The 20,778-nt window shown below is 36.2% G+C and overlaps 1 protein-coding gene across 3 annotated transcripts in view; it reads left to right on the forward strand.

The window, feature by feature from the left end:
* Nucleotides 1-20,778, forward strand: part of LOC127856071 (receptor-type tyrosine-protein phosphatase N2-like) — a 95,498-nt gene that overhangs the window by 44,772 nt on the left and 29,948 nt on the right. For all 3 annotated transcript variants that reach the window (XM_052392058.1, XM_052392057.1, XM_052392056.1), the window contains 3 exons: nucleotides 8,711-8,765; nucleotides 11,986-12,133; nucleotides 17,565-17,638. In XM_052392058.1, coding sequence (XP_052248018.1) covers nucleotides 8,711-8,765; nucleotides 11,986-12,133; nucleotides 17,565-17,638 — 277 coding nt within the window. The remainder of the gene's footprint in view (nucleotides 1-8,710; nucleotides 8,766-11,985; nucleotides 12,134-17,564; nucleotides 17,639-20,778) is intronic.

Here is a 20,778-nt window from a genome sequence, read left to right on the forward strand (position 1 = left end):
CTGACTGAGAGATTAGCCTTAACTGACTGACAGATTAGCCTATACTGACTGAGAGATTAGCCTAAACTGACTGACAGATTAGCCTAAACTGACTGAGAGATTAGCCTAAACTGACTGAGAGATTAGCCTTAACTGACTAACAGATTAGACTAAACTGACTGACAGATGAGACTAAACTGACAAACAGATTAGCCTTTACTGACTTACATATAAGACTAAACTGACTTACAGATAATACTAAACTGACTAACAGATTAGCCAAAATTGACAAACATATTTGCCTTATCTGACAAACAGATAAGCCTAAACTGACTAACAGATTAGCTTAAACTGACTAACAGATTATCATAACTGACTAACAAATTAGCCTAAACTGACTAACAGATTAGCCTTTACTGACTAACAGATTAGACTAAACTGACTGACAGATGAGACTAAACTGACAAACAGATTAGCCTTAACTGACTTACATATTAGACTAAACTGACTTACAGATAATACTAAACTGACTAACAGATTAGCCAAAATTGACAAACATATTTGCCTTATCTGACAAACAGATAAGCCTAAACTGACTAACAGATTAGCCTAAACTGACTAACAGATTATCATAACTGACTAACAAATTAGCCTAAGCTGACTAACAGATTAGCCTTTACTGACTAACAGATTAGACTAAACTGACTAACATATTAGCCTTAACTTACTAAAAGATTAGCCTTAATTAACTAACATATTAGCCTAAACTGACTAACAAATTAGCCTAAACTGCCTAACAGATAAGCCTAAACTGACTAACAGATAAGCCTTAATTGACTAACAGATTAGCCTTAACGGACTAACAGATTTGCATTAACCGACTTACAGATAAGCCTTAACTGACTTACAGATTAGCCTTAACTGACTGACAGATTAGCCTTAACTGACTAACAGATTAGACTAAATTGATTAACAGATTAGCCTTAACTGATCAGTCATATCACAGTGGTAAGGTAACCCAATTTACCAGTCAAATCACAGTGGTCAGTTAACCAAGTGCATCCATCATATCACAGTAGTCAGTTTACCAAGTGTATCAGTCATATCACAGTAGTCAGTTAACCAAGTGTATCAGTCATATCATAGTGGTCAGTTAACAAAGTGGATCAGTCATATCACAGCTGTCAGGTAACCAAGTGTAACAGTCATATCACAGTGGTCAATTAGCCAATTGTACCAGTCATATCACAGTGATCAGTTAACTGAGTGTATCAGTCATATCACAGTGGTCAGTTCACCAAGTGTATCAGTCATATCACAGTGGTCAGTTAACCAAGTGTATCAGTCATATCACAGTGGTAAGTTCACCAAATGTATCAGTCATATCACAGTGGTCAGATAACCAAGTGTATCAGTCATATCACAGTGGTCAGTTTACTGACTCACACTTTTACTGGGTATGCTGGTTTTTGAAAGACATTTCCAAAAAGGTGATAGGGAGAGAATGAAGCCAATTGAGTTGGTGACTAGATTTAGTCAATTATTCTAGTCTTATTGGAAATAAATTGGTATTGATTGTGGCTTTCCGTGGAAATGTTTCAGCATGTAGCTGGTAATTGACATGTTGGCTGCTGAAGGACAGTTTGTCATCTCTACAAGTGGCTCCATGAGTTAATGAATGTTTGCAAGCGATTAAATCTGTTACTACCAAGCTTGCATGCTGCATATTCATACACTGATTGCACGGAAAGCTATTTATTTCAGTATTGCTTGTTTTCATCCAGTTCAATTATTGACTATCTTTTTTCAGCATTTTTTGTAAGTTAATGTCAGAGTATTTGATGGCTTTATGCAACCAGGAAAAAAGCAACTACAGCCTTCAAAGTAACTCAAAAACATGTGTGACTTTTTCAATGTACTTTCAAGTTTAAGTCATACACTGTGAAGCCAAAATAAGACCCTCCGCTAAAACGCTGAATCCAATATAACGCGGGTGGGTCTTGGCTTCCATTTTTCTCCAATTTTCCATTCTGTCTCGAGCATTTTTTTATTTTCAAACTTGCTTAATTATGATCAACTATAGACTAACAATTGAAAAGTTTAACAAGGCTTGTTTCATTTTATTGTTATTACATTTGTTTGTATGCCCCCCCCCCCCCCTTTTGGCCTGTCTGTCTGTAATTAATTCATTGTGTATGTGCCATAACTTTTGCAATATTGAAGATAGCTTCATATTTAGCATGCATGCGTATCTCATGGAGTTGCACATTTTGAGTGGTGAAAGGTCAAGGTCAAGGTGACATCCTTCAAGGTCAAAGGTCAAATTTATGGCTTCAAAGCGATGCAATTAAGGGGGCATTGTGTTTTTGACAAACACATCTCTTGTTGTATTTCATTATTATTCGTAGACAATATGTTTTTTAAGTATTGTCTGCTAAAATGAAATGGAATTTTATGTTGTGATGTTTTTATTTTAAAAAGTATATCATGCATCAAGGACCTCTATATAGCATGTCATCAACACTAGAACCACAACACAGGTACATGTAAAGGCTGGCTCTTCATTTGTGCTTCTGTATATGTAATGGCTGTTAAATGTGCATGTTGTAATTATTATTTCTGCTAAAGGGGGAGGGATATAGAATTGGCGTTTTCCATCTGTCTGTCTAAATCTTTTTAGAGCTATATCTCAGAAACTTTGTAAGATTTCATCATTATACTTGATGGGTGTACAGATAAAATTGAGGAGTGCAATGACAAAAACCATAACCCAAAACTTTTTAAATACGTGTTACGTCTTTTTAGCTCACCTGAGCACAATGTGCTCATGGTGAGCTTTTGTGATCACCTTTTGTCCGTCGTCCATCATGCGTCGTGTGTTGTGCGGCGTCAACATTTGACTTGTTTACTCTCTAGAGGCCACATTTATTGTCCAATCTTCATGAAATTTGGTCAGAAGATTGGTCTCAATGATATCTTGGATGAATTCGAAAATGGTTACGTTTGCTTGAAAAACATGGCTGCCAAGGGGCGGGGCATTTTTCCTTATATGGCTATATATGGCTATAGTAAAATCTTGTTAACACTCTAGAGGCCACATTTATTGTCTGATCTTCATGAAACTTGGTCAGAAGATTTATCCTAATAATATCTTGGACGAGTTCGAAAATGATGCTGGTTGGTTGAAAAACATGGCCGCCAGGGGGCGGGGCATTTTTCCTTATATGGCTTTAGTAAAACCTTGTTAACTCTCTAGAGACCACACTTTTTGCCTGATCTTCATGAAAACTTGGTTAGAAGATTCATCACACTAATATCTTGGACGAGATGAAAATGGTGCCGGTTGGTTGACAAACATGGCCGCCAGGGGGGGGGGGGGGGGGGCATTTTTCCTTATATGGCTATAGTAAAATCTTGTTAACACTCAAGAGGTCACATTTATAGTCTGATCTTCATGAAACTTGCTCAGATGATTTGTCCCAATTATATCTTGGATGACTTCGAAAATGATGCCAGTTGGTTTAAAAACATTGCCGCCAGGGGGCGGGGCATTTTTCCTTATATGGGTATATATTGTAAAACCTTTTTAACACTCTAGAGGCCACATTTATTTTCCAATCTTAATGAAATATGGTCAGAAGATTTGTCTTAATGATATCTTGGATGATTTCGAAAATGGTTACGTTTGCTTGAAAAACATGGCCGCCATGGGGCGGGGCATTTTTCCTTATATGGCTATATAAGGCTATAGTAAATCTTTATAACACTCTAGAGGCCACATTTATAGTCCGATCTTCATGAAACTCGGTCAGAAGATTCACCCCAATAATATCTTGGACGAGTTCAAAAATGATGCCGGTTGGTTGAAAAACATGGCCACCACAGGGGCGGGGCTATTTTCCTTATATGGCTATAGTAAAACCTTGTTAACACTATAGAGGTCACATTTATTTTCCGATCATCATGAAACTAATGGTCAGAAGATTTGTCCCAATGATATCTTGTATGAGTATGAAAATGGTTTTGGTTGCTTAAAAAACATGGCCACCAGGGGCGGGGCATTTTTCCTTATATGGCTATATATGGCTTTAGTAAAACCTTGTTAACACTCTACAGGCCACATTTTTTGTCCAATCTTCATGAAATTTGGTCAGAAGATTGGTCTCAATGATATCCTGGATGAGTTAGAAAATAATTATGTTTGCTTGAAAAAAATGGCTTCCAAGTGGCGGGGAATTTTTCCTGATATGGCTATAGTAAAATCTTGTTAACACTCTAGAGGCCACATTTACTGTCCGATCTTCATGAAACTTGGTCAGAAGATTCGTCCCGATAATATCTTGGATGAGTTCAAAAATGATGTCGGTTGGTTGAAAAACATTGCTGCAAGGGGGCGGGGCATTTTTCCTTATATGGCTATAGTTAAACCTTGTTAACACTCTAGAGGCCACATTTATTTTCCGATCTTGGTGAAACTTGGTCAAAAGATTTGTCCCAATAATATCTTGTTATCTCAGGTGAGCGAGTTAAGGCCTTTCAGGCCCTCTTGTTGTGTCTTTGAGTTCTGCACCCATCCATGAAAAAAAAAATTATTTGGCGGAGGATATCAATTCATCAAATTTGCTTGTTTTAATTGCATCAAATGAGGTGTTATATATCTGTGCATATTGTACTCCTCTACCATTTTGAATCCATATATTATTTATTGCTCACAGTTAATCATAAGTTAATATGAAGACACACAGTTACTTGATGCTTTTTAGCTCACCTGATTGCTCAGGTGAGCTTTTCTGACCGGTCTTTGTCCGTTGTACGTCCGTCCGTCCGTTAACATTTGCTCGTAAACACTCTAGAGGCCACATTTGTTGTCCCATCTTCATGAAACTAGGTCAGAAGCTTTGCCCCAATAAAATCTTGGCCGAGTTCTAAACTGGGTTGTGCCGGGTCAAAAACTAGGTCACTATGTAAAAAAAAAGAAAAACCTTGTAAACACTGTATGAGTCACATTTTATGTTCAATCTTCATGTAACTTTGTCAAAATGTTTGTCTTAATGATATCTTGATTGAGTTCAAAAGTGGTTCCGGTCTGTTGAAAAACATGGCCGCCAGTGGGCTGGGCAGTTTTCCTTTTTTTGGCTAAAGAGATACCTTGTAAACACTGTAGAAGTCACAATTTTTGCCTAATCATCATGAAAGGTGGTCAAAACATTGATTTAATTGATATCTCGGACGAGTTCGAAAATGGTCCAGATCGGTGAAAAAACATCGCGCCAGTGGGCGGGGCATTTTTCTCTATATGTATATAGTGGCAGTTTTCCCTATTTGGCTATAGAGAAACCTTGTAAACACTCTAGAAGTCACAATTTTTGCCGAATCATCATGAAAGTTGTTCAAAACATTGGTTTTATTGATATCTCGGACGAGTTTGAAAATGGTCGGGATCGGTGAAAAAACATGGCCGCCAGTGGGCGGGGCATTTTTCTTTATATTTATACATGTATAGTGGCAGTTTTCCCAATTTGGCTATAGAGAAACCTTGTAAACACTCTAGAAGTCACAATTTTTGCCCAATCATCATGAAAGGTGGTCAAAACATTGGTTTTATTGATATCTTTGACGAATTTTACAATGGTTCGGATCGGTGAAAAAACATGGCCGCCAGTGTGCGGGGCATTTTTCTCTATATGTATATAGCGAAAACATGTTAACACTAACACTCTAGAAGTCACATTTTGGCCCAATGTTCATGAAATTTTGTTAGATCATTTGTTTCTTTGATACGAGAGTTGAGTTCAAAAATGGTTTCGGTCAAACCTTGTGATCAAACACTATGAAAGTCACATTTTTATGCCCCCCTTCATAGAAGAGGGGGTATATTGATTTGTTCATGTCGGTCCGTATGTCTGTCCACCAGATGGTTTCCGAATGATAAATCAAGAACGCTTATGCCTAGGATCATGAAACTTCATAGGTACATTGATCATGACTTGCAGATGACCCCTATTGATTTTGAGGTCACTCGGTCAAAGGTCAAGGTCATGGTGACCCGAAATAGTAAAATGGTTTCCGGATGATAACTCAAGAACGCTTACGCCTAGGATCATGAAACTTCATAGGTAAATTGATCAGGACTAGCAGATGACCCCTTTTTATTTTGAGGTCACTAGGTCAAAGGTCACGGTGACCCAAAATAGTAAAATGGTTTCTGGATAATTCAAGAACGCTTATGCCTAGGATCATGAAACTTCATAGGTACATTGATCGTGACTCACAGATGACCCCTATTGATTTTCAGGTCACTAGATCAAAGGTCAAGGTCAAGGTGACCCGAAACAGTAAAATAGTTTCCAGATGAAAGCTCAAGAACACTTATGCCTAAGATCATGAAAGTGCATAGGTACATTGATCATGACTCGCAGATGACCCCTATTGATTTTCAGGTCACTAGGTCAAAAGTCAAGGTGACCCGAAATAGTAAAATGGTTTCCGGATGATAACTCAAGAACGCTTATGCTTAGGATCATGAAACTTCATAGGTACATTGATCATGACTTGCAGATGACCCCTATTGATTTTCAGGTCACTAGGTCAAAGGTGAAGGTTACGGTGACCCAACTTAGAAAAATGGTTTCCGGATGATTACTCAAGAACGCTTACGCCTAGGATCATGAAACTTCATAGGTACATTGAGTTTACCCAAAATAGTAAAATTGTTTTACTCAAGAACTCTTATGCCTAGGATGATGAAACTTCATAGGTACATTGATCATGACCCGCAGATGGACCCCTATTGATTTTCAGGTCATTAGGTCAAAGGTCAAGGTCACGGTGTTTCAACTTAGAAAAATGGTTTCCAGATGATAACTCAAGAAGGCCTATGCCTAGGATCATGAAACTTCATAGGTACATTGATCATGACTTGCAGATGACCCGTATTGACTGTCAGGTCACTAGGTCAAGGTCACGGTTACTTGACACAGTAAAATGGTTTTTGGATGATAACTCAAGAAAGCTTACGCCTAGGATCATGAAACTATATAATGGTCAAGTTGATAGAATTTTCTTAATGTTTGTCTTAATAATATGTTGGCTGAGTTCAAAAGTGGTTCCGGTCCATTGAAAAACATGGCTGCCGGCGGGGGGGGGGGGGGGGGGGGAAGCAGTTTTCCTTATTTGGCTATAGAGAAACCTTGTAAACACTCTAGAAGTCACAATTTTCGCCCAGTCATCATGAAAGTTGGTCAAAACATTGGTTTTATTGATATCTCAGACGAGTTCGAAAATGGTCCAGATCGGTGAAAAAACATGGCCGCCAGTGTGCGGGGCATTTTTCTCTATATGTATATAGTGAAAACATGTGAACACTCTTAAAGTCACATTTTGGCCCAATTTTCATGAAATTTGGTCAGAAAATTTGTTTTTTTGATATGAGAGTTGAGTATGAAAATAGTTCCAGTCAGTTTAATAACATGGCCAGCGGGGGGGGGGGGGGGGGGGGGGGGGGGGGGGGGGGCAGTATTCTTATATTTATATAAAAGCTTGTGAACACTCAAAAAGTCACATTTTTTGCCCAATCATCATGAAACTTGGTGTAAAGATTGGTTTTATATATATCACATAATTAATGCCATAATTATTGCCCTTAGATTGTCCAAATTTTCATTATATTATACAAAATCCTTGTAAACACTCTAGAGGTCACAATTTTGTTTCAGATTTTATGAATCTTTGTCATAATATTTATTTTTGTCAGCAAAGTTTGATGTTTGGTAAGGGGGGTCAACTCAAAATATAGGCCACCAGGTCAAATCTTACAAAAACAAAATCACTCCATCTGCCAGAGTTTTGGTTCAATAATGATGAAACTTGACCAGGATGTTTGTCTGGACAATATCTAGGTGAGTTTGATGTTTGGTTAAGATTGAATGAGCTGACTCCTCTCAGGTGAGCGAACTAGGGCCATCTTGGCCCTTTTGTTATGGCAATGTTATTATTATCATCTTTATGTGTAATGGCCTACATGTTTGTAATTGAAAACTGATGTTGGCATGGTGGCATTTAGTTACATGATTTGTGAAATGTCACCTGGGGTTAATTTCGCAATGACAGGTGCAATGGATATATTTCAACTTGTATTTTCCCCACTTCAGAAAACACATGGTCATTGGACAAACAATTACATCTATTAATTTTACATGAAAAATAAGGAAACTTTTATCAATCATTATAAAATGACCTGATCACAATCTGTGTTCATGTTTATTATAAAGCATAATAATTGGTTACCATGGAGTTATTATTGACTGTAGTCACTAGACAAAAATTTGACACCAGTTTGGTGATATTTTATACAGCGTTTTTCTTTTTAATGTATTTAGAAAGCTCTTGCCATACACATGTGTTAAAGCATAGGGTTTCATCAAAGCATTTGACCTTTATTAATAATATTTCAGAGACCATAATATATTATTCCAGCAACTTTGAAAGTAAATGTGTACATTACAACAGTAAAATTGATGTTTTCTCAACCATTTTATTCCATAAAATTAAGTGCTCACAAATATCAAATGATGATTAACATTGTCTTAAATGTTGATTATATTTACGTAGTCTACTTCATTGTATTTTATCTAACATTGCGTAACATAATTTTCACTACATGAGTAAACATAGGTCAACGTAGAATATTTTAGAATACTTTCCCTTGTGTTTATAGCACATTTATTTGCAGGTCTGAGGAGCCAGTTAACTCCAACATGGATATCTCCACTGGCCACATTGTCCTGGTATGTATCCAATAGCTGCTTAACGGCCCAATGTTTACATACGGAAGCGGACAACGACAACGAGCGAGGCATGATATTGTAATGCGCATAGGGGGGGGGGGGGGGGGGGGTTATAGGGTTAGGTTTAGGGTAAGGGTTTTGGTTAGGGTTAGCCTTAACACATGCCTTAACCCTAACCCTAACCTAACCATTTACCAGGCCTTGCTAGTTGTAATCGTCCTCTTCACGTTTACATATGCCTCAGCCAGTTTCCACATTGAAATTAAGCAATGATCAAGGCCCAAATAAACGTTTGCATCTGCCATGCCCGTTTTCATGTTTACATTGACCAGGGCCCAAATTCACATTTGCATTGGCCTGGGCCAGTTTTCAAAGAGAGCGCCGGCGGTGTTGAAAGTCTATTGGCAAGATACAGGAAAGTTTATGTTAAAGGATCAGTTGACGGAATGAAAATTTCAAAGGCTATCAACAAGAAAAGTTTTTTTTAGAATAAACAAAATTAAAAGAAACTTGAAGTGATGACATATTCCAAACCATGCTATAACAATCGGAAAATCAGAAATATGTATCAGAGGAGCTTGGTATTTTTGCCATAAAGTAAATGTTATTTCTGATTGGACAGACATTTATTTATGCTCATGTTTTAACCCTTTGCATGCTGGGAAATTTGTCATCTGCTAAAATGTTGTATGCTGAATTTCTAAAATTAGCATTTTCTTCGATTTTTTTCTAAGAACACGATAAGAATAGATAACAGTTTAAATCCTGATGAGACGCCACGTTCTGTGGCATCTCATCTGGATCAAAACTGTTTGCAAAGGCCTTCAAAATTCAGTTCCAGCACTGAAAGAGTTAATAAACGTTGTCATTACATCATTACTATTTACAAGTCTGAACGACTTTTTCATTCAGAAGCTTAAGGTCAAAGTTACATTTTGTTTTTAGCTCACATGATCTCAACGTGCTCATGGTGAGCTTTTAGGGATCACCTTTTGTCCATTGTGCTTTGACCTTCGTCAACATTTAGTCTTGTTAACACTCTATAGAGGCCAAACTTATTGTCTGATCTTCATGAAACTTGTTCAGAAGATTTTTTCCAATTATATCTTGGTCGAGTTTGAAATTTGGTTACATGAGGTCAAAACTAGGTCACTAGATCAAATTAACAAAAAAGCTTTTTAATACTCTAGAAGTCACATTTATTGACCAATCTGCATGAAACTTTGTCAGTTGAAAAACAAGGCCGACAGGGGGCCCACACTTTCTTAAATAATAGTTATTGCTCATAATGGTTGTGTATGATGTAACATTTTAGGGCTATATTTCAGATATGATACAAGATTTCAACATAAAACTTAAAAGGTGTATAGATATCAATAATGTGAATAGCAATATACATATGTAATAACACTACACTTTATTATGTCCCCCTCCACTATAGTGTGGGACATATTGTTTTTGCCCTGTCTGTTGGTTGGTTGGTTTGTTTGTGCAAACTTTAACATTTGCCATAACTTTTGCAATATTGAAAATAGCAACTTTATATTTTGCATGCATGAGTATCTCAGGGAGCTGCACATTTTGAGTGGTGAAAGGTCAAGGTTATCCTTCAATATCAAAGGTCAAATATATGGGTCAATATTGCTCATTTAATATACACTTTTGCAATATTGAATATAGCAACTTGATATTTGGCATGCACGTGTATCTAATGGAGCTGCACATTTTGAGTGGTGAAAGGTCAAGGTCATCCTTCAAGGTCAAATATATGGGGACATATAGTGTATCGCTTGTTTTTCTTTTAGTTCTTCCCCAATCCATAAACAAAATTTATTTGACAGGGATATCAATTCAATGAATTGGTTTGTCTTTGTTTATCTCATGTTTGAAGGCATATCCTAATGTTTCCAAAAATAGAAAGTACTATCTCATCATATGAATATTTGATCTCACATGAATATATCATCAGAAACTTGTTCACCTTATTAAGTTCACATAAATATTTCGTTATCAATTTCTATGAAGGACTTGAACAAAAATCTTTAGTGCAATAATTTAGGAACTATAGTTATCCTATGCCATGTTCCATGTTTGCGCCAAACGTACAAAATATTCTCTTGCAGCCGATCAATCGGCTAATCACATGGTAAATTTTACATTTCTTCTCTGCATCTTATAAGATCTATTTGAAATGCTAATCACATCAGAATTCTAGATTAGGAATCCATAGCTAAGCCTGGAGTGTAAGAGGAATTGTGGGGAGACCAGAAAATATCTTTTGGGTTTTAATTGAGCCTTGTTCTGAGAAAACTGGTCTTAATGCATGTGCGTAAAGTGTCGTCCCAGATTAGCCTGTTCAGTCCGCACATGCTAATCAGGGACGACACTTTTCGCCTAAACCTGATTTTCGGTAAGGAGGGACTTCCTTGAAACTAAAAATACCATAAAAGCGGAAAGTGTCGTCCCTGATTAGCCTGTGCGGACTGCACAGGCTAATCTGGGACGACACTTTACACACATGCATTAAGCCCAGTTTTCTCAGAACACAAATCAATTGATCCTTTTTTCTGATTTAGGTTCTTCTGCTGATTGGGAGCTTGATATGTATACAGTTGTTTGTCTATACATTCTAATTCTTATTATTTTTCATTGGTTGTTTGCTGTATGACTTTTTGGCTCTATGACTCAAGCTCACATCAAAAGTATTTTCCTACCCCAGACTTCTTATGGTAAGGTGGCTCTGTCCTTTCTCATATATCTGTGCCATTTGACAACTGATTAGCTCTATAATGGTGCCTCTTTCTTATCATATTTTTCTATGACATCTGTATTGCTGTTAGGAGATCGGCTCCTCCCTTCCCTATTTTACCATGACCCCTCCCTTCCCTATTATACCATGACCATTGCCTCTTGAAAATTTTTCTTCGTCTGTTTCTCTGACAATTGTCCCTTGACCATTCTTTTTTACCATATTCACTTGACCATTCTTTTTTACCATTGTCACTTAACAATTTTTTTACCATAGTCACTTGACCATTCTTTTTTAGCATTGTTCCTTAACTATTATCCCTTGACCATTGCTTTTTACCGATGTCCCTTGACAATTGTGTTTTACCTTTGTCTTTGACCTTTCGACATACATAGAAAATTTTTTTGAGTGTTGTCCATGACCTTTCAGACCTACGTGGACTGTTGTTGACCTTTGTTCTTGACCTTTCAGACGTACATGGAGGATCACCTGAAGAACAAGGACCGGCTGGACAGAGAGTGGGAGGCCATGTGCGCATACGAGGCTGACCCCTGCAGCTCCAATGTCGCCACGGAGATGGCCAACGCACGCAAGAACCGCTACTCTGATGTGCTGCCGTGTAAGTGACATGAGAGTTAAATTTAGCCTGTTTCTGGGAAAACTGGGCTTAATGTATGTGCGTTAAGTGTCATCACTGATTGGCCTGTGCAGATTGCACAAGCTAATCAGGGTTGACTCTTTCCACCTCAACTGGATTTTTGCTTTGAAGAAACTTTCTTATAACAAAAAATATGAAAGCGGAAAGTGTTGTCTTTGATACACTTTTGCAGACTATAGTATTTTCCGCAATAGATCAAATAAATGGTTATTAAAATAGACTAAGTATGTTGAAGTTTTGTAAAAATTGCTGGGATGTTGAAATCATTTGATTGTACTGCTTTGTTGCAATTGTTATATTATGTCAATAGTGAACTGTTCTCTATAGCAAATTTCTGTGTTGTTTTCATTCAACATCTTTCTTGAAATGTATACTTATAATCAAGCTTTTAATTTATTTTCTATTCACTTTTATGTAAAATGTCAATTGATCATATATTTTTATACTAATACAAATAAATTGCAGTTACAAAAAATTACTAAATATATTTTGGGGTAAAAAAATAACTTGGAAAATATGGTCTTCAAATATCAAGTCTTATTGGTATGTTTTATGGACCAAGCCTTGTCTGTTACTAGTTCCATTATGTTCTTATTTTTGCTGTAAAAGTAGTTAATCTTACTTTTACTGACGTAAGTCTTGAAACTGTCATAATTTTTTTCTTCCTAATTTTTTCACCTCTACAAACTTTTCTCAACATATCAAATGACAATTATTGCAAGGCCTGTTTTTTCCACTGGAATTTTTGATACAGTGATTATCTTAGTTAACAAATATATATGTTAAAAAAAAACTTGTCCTCCAGTGTTTAATATAAACAACAAGCCATAAATCTTTTTGTAAAGAAGATGGATGTCATCATAAAATTTGCATCAATTTTTCTTCACATCTTTCAAAATGAACACGACACAAGTGACACAATTTGAACAACATGCCTGATCAAAATGACACATAATAACTGGAATTAAAGTTCCTGGCCTGGCTGTCTCACACTAGTGTAAATTTTCAACCCGAGGTTGTCCTAGAAAATTATCATTTGTCACGAAATTTTGAAACTTCATATTTTATGTTCATTCAGAATTAACTATAAAATTCTGGGAAAATTATGGCAATTTTGTAGATTTATGGCTTTGCTTTGATGTATAGCTGTGGGTGGGGAAAGGTTGTGATCATCTGTCTCGCTGACAATCAATTATGAAAATATAACAAAGAATAATAAAACAGTGACAAATTATTTTCAATTACCTACAGTTCAGAACATTTCTTTAAATAATAGTTTTTGCAAAAGTTGTATCTTTTAATGGGCTAAAATGCCCTTCAAAATTCTCATTTGGTTATGTCTGGTGACATTGTTAAGAGGAGTATTCTAATGATGCATGCCATTCTGCAAATAATTAACCCATTTATGCCTAGTGGACTCTCCCATCCTTCAAATAATTAACCCATTTATGCCTAGTGGACTATTCCATCCTTCAAATAATTAACCCATTTATGCCTAGTGGACTCTCCCATCCTTCTAAATGGGATAAATTTATTTCCAAAATTAGGAATGTCTAGTATATGTTTTTCTATATTTCAAATATTTCTTACAGAAATTCCTTTAAGCAAACAGACCAGACAGGAAAATACATGGGCACAAGAATGGTTTGTTGAAATGAATTTAAAGAAAGAATGAAGTGTCACAATTGTCAAATTTCAGTATCATTCGAACATTTAGAAAAGTTTTTTTGTAAACCATGGCAAAAAACATTTTCTGTGGTATAGGAATAAATAAGTTTCATATATTTATCAACGACTGAGTGTGGAAGATACTGCATCAAACATAGCAATTAACAGCAGATAGCCCGATTTGAACCCCAAGCCTTGTTATGTGTCTACTTAAGTTTAAATACTTCTCCCAAGACACCAAACAAGTAAATACTTACTGCTAAAGAGTTCTTAAACCATAATTTTCTCCAATCAAGTTCATCTTGTCATCATCTAGCAATAACTCAAGTTGCTGGAAATATGATTGCTGAAATCCTCCAAGCTAAAAATTACAACTTGTACAAAATTACAGAATATTATCGCAAGATAGTTGATTGGATCTCCGATTGCAAATTGCATACTCCAAAAGTTGTCAATTAGCTTTAATGGTCAGTATGATTGCAGCAAGGAAAAGAAATTGAAATTTTTATTGAGAATGGTAGAAGTGAAATAATCGGTTTGAGCAAAATTGTTATGAAAATTGCGTGAATCGTTTTGGCTTCAATCAAAAGCACTTATTCTGTTCCATTAAGGCACCTTTAATGCAGAGCGTGTTAAAGCATTGACCATGATGGGCTTTCAGAAGTAAATTGGTTGTAAATTGGGCTATTAGTTTTAATGGGGAATGGACAGAGTGCTGAGGTTCTACTATCTACATGTACTTTCAATGTCTTCAAAAAGGTGAAGATTGGCTGGAGATTGTCACGCCTTGCCTTGTATGTAAATATCTGAGAAATGTTCTAGGTCATGTTTGGTTCCTATGTGATCCAGCTGTTTGAATTGCAAAAAAGGAAATTTTAATATCAATTATAAATGTATTGTTTTGTCATTGTATATGGTTGATGTGCAATGTATGTGGTTAATATATTAACATCAGGGCATCAACAATTAGTTCAGTTTAACAGTAACCATATATGCTTTCATGTCCAGTTTGCATTACATATTAGCGCAACACCATAGTTTTAATTGATATATATTTTGACAAACGGTCTGTTAACAAATAAAATTATATCAAAATTTGGTGGTTTATTATTTATCATTGATGCATTAAAAGAATCATAGCAGATCTAACAAGCTGTAGTTTTTCATTGAATGTAAACCCTTTCATGTTAAGAAACATAGAAAAATAGAGGCTTTTATTATGCCATTACCATAAACCCTGAACAGCTTGTATGCTTTTCAGGCTGTATGCTGTTTGCTGCTAATCAGTATCTTAGGGCTGGCCCCGTCGAATGCCTTCACAACTTGAAATAAAGACATTTGGTTTTCTTATGGACCACATTTACAAGTCAATATGTGTCTATGAGATCATATCTGAGCACATCTGAGTGGGAAAGGGTTAACACACACTCTGTCTTGGGATTTCGACGTGGGCCATTACTCACAAACTCATTTTTAGACTTACATATAAAGGATAGACATAGAACATAGGAAAAAAGTCCAGCCTTTGAATATATGTGTCGCGTTTTTGGAAAACTGGGCATAACGCGTGTTTGTAAAGTGTCGTCCCAGATTAGCCTGTGCAGTCCGCACAGGCTAATCAGGGACAACACTTTCCGCTTTTATGATATTTTTTGTTTAAAGGAAGTCCCTTCTTACCAAAAATCTTGTTTAGGACTGCACAGGCTAATCTGGGATGACACTTTACGCACATGCATTAAGCCCAGTTTTCTCAAATCACGACTCATAAACAGGCAAACACTGGTGATTATGCCATTTACAAGGTATTCCACCTGAAAAATCATGTAGATAGAGGCGGTCAATGCCAAAAATTAAACCTTTGCATGCTGGGAAATTTGTTGTCTGCTAAAATGTTGTCTGCTGAATTTCTAAAATTAGCATTTTCTTCGTTTTTTTTTCAAAAAATACTACTGTAAACGTATAGAAATTCGTCGGTATGAAATTTCGTGGTTTAATGAAAAACAACTAATTCGTTGACATGTAATTTCATGGATTTCAAATTTTCGGGGAAGACTGACCGTCATAATAATAAAACATTTATTAAAACAACCAGAGCAATATCGAAGCATAATCTGCTAATCTGTGTTGACTGCAAGACTTGAGGTTAATGTGCACTGAAGCATGAAAGTGTTGCCGATAATTGTCGATAAAGCGGCGCACTTGTGGGTCCCTGCTTGCTAATTGGCATCAATGTTGTTTTGACAATATTTGCACTTATCAGCGCAAATGGTCCCATAGTAGAAACACTACAGTAATAAGGTCCCCAAAATACATGTGTGAAAACTGTTGTCTCTTTTAAATTTAATTTGCGCATATTGACATATATGATAAATCTGCAAACTGTTAATTTTACGACGTCACGTAAAAGAAATGTGTTTTTCTCCACAATTGGTAATGCTATTTATTATATTTATTTACCATGTTTAATAAAACGTACATTAACGATGATGAATAAAAAAAGATAAACTAATATATATAGTGTAATGAGACCTAATGAAGCGAAGTAACTATTACAAAAACAAATATCTCGGATAACTGACAACACAACAAAATGTCGGAAATGACATTCGGAAATAACCGATTTCGGATTAAAAATGTATAAATAATCGTTGGTACTTGAATTCGTGGTTCAGTGGACCAACGAATTCCACGAAAATTCGTACCACACGAAATTTAATTGTTTTACAGTATCAGAAAAGCAAACAGTTTGGATCCTGATGAGATGCCACATTCCGTGGCGTCTCATCTGGATCCAAACTGTTTGCAAAGGCCTTCAAAATTGTTCCAGCTTTGAAAGAGTTAAAGCAATTCTTGAATATCCCTATTCAAAGAATATTCTATATTTTGAGACTTTATGCGTCTAAGTATCATTTGATGAATGAGGGCTCACAAATAAAATACTGAAGTTGTTCTGATGAAATTGTCACCATGATAGCAAATCTATACCATGCCTGTGAGTATGGATTTGCATCTGTATTTGCTTTCAAATCCTTGAAACTGATGTTTCAATCCAAGGATGCCTCACAAATGCACGGTTGTCGTGACGATCTTGTCAGTTCCCAGCATCCATCATTAGAACCCTTCCACCATGCAAATTCACGATTCCAATAAATCTCTTTGTCGATTCCAAAGTCAGATCTGTGGCTCCATTAACACAGTGGGTGCTAATGTTCGCTTTTCCAATGGGTGGGGGATTATGGAAAGGAAAGCCTGTTAAAGCTGCTCAAGAAATGATCAACTGTTCATAATGTACTATGACCCATAATCGAGATATATGGCCTTGGGGGTATATCTGATTTTTGCGGTATCGGAGATACATGATTTTGGCGAGACAAGAGCAGGTTTTTTTTAAGGATTTTTTGTATTAGGGAATTGAGTTTATGCCTTTAAAATGGTTTTTCTTTCTGGATAAGTTCCTTTTAATGTAATGTAAAAATAGGGTGTACAATGAAAAGTTCAATTAAATTTAAAGTTAAATTGTGTATAAAGGCTGCACAAAGACAGTGCAAACTTATTTATTATGATAAGCCATCTACAAAAGTTAAACACTCAACACACTCAAATTAAATTGTTTGAAGATGGTTTGGTAATTGCTGCTTTCGTTTGGTCAACAGTATTTCCCAATTGTGAGCTGTGTTGTACTGTGTCCACTCAGTTGTTTCAGATGACCACTCTGTTGTTTCAGATGACCACTCGAGGGTTGTGCTGACCACTAACACCAACGTGTCTGGCTCCGACTACATCAACGCCAGCACCATTGTGAGTACAATGTAACACTGTTAAACTGATAGTACAAATGATCCTTGTTTTGGTAAAACTGAACTTAAAGCATGTAAGTAAAATGTCGACCCTGATTAGCCTGTGAAGTCCATGCAGGCTTATCAAGGATGGCAGTTTAGCTTAAATTGGATTTCCGTTTAAAAGAGAATTCCTTTTAGCAAATAATTGCATTGACTACACAGGTTAATCTGGGATGACACATTTTGCACATGCATTAAACACAGTTTTCCCAAAGAGAGGCCAAAGTTGTTCAGGTAGAACCTATACTATAGCCAATACCACCAATTTATCAGGTAGAACCTTTACTATAGCCAATACCACCAATCTATCAGGTAGAACCTATACTATAGCCAATACCACCAATTTATCAGGTAGAACCTATACTATAGCCAATACCAACAATCTATCAGGTAGAACCTATACTATAACCAATACCAACAATCTATCAGGTAGAACTTATACTATAACCAATACCAACAATCTATCAGATAGAACCTATACTATAACCAATACCACCAATCTATCAGGTAGAACCTATTCTATAACCAATAGCACCAATCTATCAGGTAGAACCTATACTATAGCCAATACCAACAATCTATCAGGTAGAACTTATACTATAACCAATACCACCAATCTATCAGGTAGAACCAATACTATAACCAATACCACCAATCTATCAGGTAGAACTTATACTATAACCAATACCACCAATCTATCAGGTAGAACTTATACTATAACCAATACCACCAATCTATCAGGTAGAACTTATACTATAACCAATACCACCAATCTATCAGGTAGAACTTAAACTATAACCAGTACCAACAATCTATCAGGTAGAACTTATACTATAACCAATACCACCAATCTATCAGGTAGAACTTATACTATAACCAATACCACCAATCTATCAGGTAGAACTTATACTATAACCAATACCACCAATCTATCAGGTAGAACTTAAACTATAACCAGTACCAACAATCTATCAGGTAGAACCTATACTATAACCAATACCAACAATCTATCAGGTAGAACCTATACTAAAGCCAATACCAACAATCTATCAGGGAGAACCTATACTATAGCCAATACCAACAATCTATCAGGTAGAACCTATACTATTACCAATACCAACAATCTATCAGGTAGAACCTATACTATAGCCAATACCAACAATCTATCAGGTAGAACCTATACTGTAGCCAATACCAACAATGTATCAGGTAGAACCTATACTATAGCCAATACCAACAATCTATCAGGTAGAACCTATACTACAGCCAATACCAACAATTTATCAGGTAGAACCTATACTATAGCCAATACCAACAATCTATCAGGTAGAACCTATACTATAACCAATACCAACAATCTATCAGGTAGAACTTATACTATAACCAGTACCAACAATCTATCAGGTAGAACTTATACTATAACCAATACCACCAATCTATCAGGTAGAACTTATACTATAACCAATACCACCAATCTATCAGGTAGAACTTATACTATAACCAATACCACCAATCTATCAGGTAGAACTTAAACTATAACCAGTACCAACAATCTATCAGGTAGAACCTATACTATAACCAATACCACCAATCTATCAGGTTGAACCTATACTATAACCAATACCAACAATCTATCAGGTAGAACCTATACTATAACCAATACCACCAATCTATCAGGTAGAACCTATTCTATAACCCATACCAACAATCTATCAGGTAGAACCTATACTATAACCAATACCACCAATCTATCAGGTAGAACCTATACTAAAGCCAATACCAACAATCTATCAGGGAGAACCTATACTATAGCCAATACCAACAATCTATCAGGTAGAACCTATACTATTACCAATACCAACAATCTATCAGGTAGAACCTATACTATAGCCAATACCAACAATCTATCAGGTAGAACCTATACTGTAGCCAATACCAACAATGTATCAGGTAGAACCTATACTATAGCCAATACCAACAATCTATCAGGTAGAACCTATACTACAGCCAATACCAACAATTTATCAGGTAGAACCTATACTATAGCCAATACCAACAATCTATCAGGTAGAACCTATACTATAACCAATACCAACAATCTATCAGGTAGAACCTATACTATAACCAATACCAACAATCTATCAGGTAGAACCTATACTATAGCCAATACCAACAATCTATCAGGTAGAACCTATACTATAGCCAATACCAACAATCTATCAGGTAGAACCTATACTATAGCCAATACCAACAATCTATCAGGTAGAATCTATACTATAGCCAATACCAACAATCTATCAGGTAGAACCTATACTATAGCCAATACCAACAATCTATCAGGTAGAACCTATACTATAGCCAATACCACCAATCTATCAGGTAGAACCTATACTATAGCCAATACCAACAATCTATCAGGTAAAACCTATACTATAGCCAATACCAACAATCTATCAGGTAGAACCTATACTATAGCCAATACCAACAATCTATCAGAGAAAACCTATACTATAGCCAACACCACCAATTTATCAGAGAGAACCTATACTATAGCCAATACCAACAATCTATCAGGTAGAACCTATACTATAGCCAATACCAACAATCTATCAGGTAGAACCTATACTATAGCCAATACCAACAATCTATCAGGTAGAACCTATACTATAGCCAATACCAACAATCTATCAGGTAGAACCTATACTAAAGCCAATACCAACAATCTATCAGGTAGAACCTATACTATAGCCAATACCAACAATCTATCAGGTAGAACCTATACTATAGCCAATACCAACAATCTATCAGGTAGAACCTATACTATAGCCAATACCAACAATCTATCAGGTAGAACCTACACTATAGCCAATACCAACAATCTATCAGGTAGAACCTATACTATAGCCAATACCAACAATCTATCAGAGAAAACCTATACTATAGCCAATACCACCAATCTATCAGAGAGAACCTATACTATAGCCAATACCACCAATCTATCAGGTAGAACCTATACTATAGCCAATACCAACAATCTATCAGGTAGAACCTATACTATAGCCAATACCAACAATCTATCAGGTATAACCTATACTATAG

Source organism: Dreissena polymorpha, chromosome 13 (genome assembly GCF_020536995.1).
Source record: "Dreissena polymorpha isolate Duluth1 chromosome 13, UMN_Dpol_1.0, whole genome shotgun sequence".
Taxonomy (NCBI): domain Eukaryota; kingdom Metazoa; phylum Mollusca; class Bivalvia; order Myida; family Dreissenidae; genus Dreissena; species Dreissena polymorpha.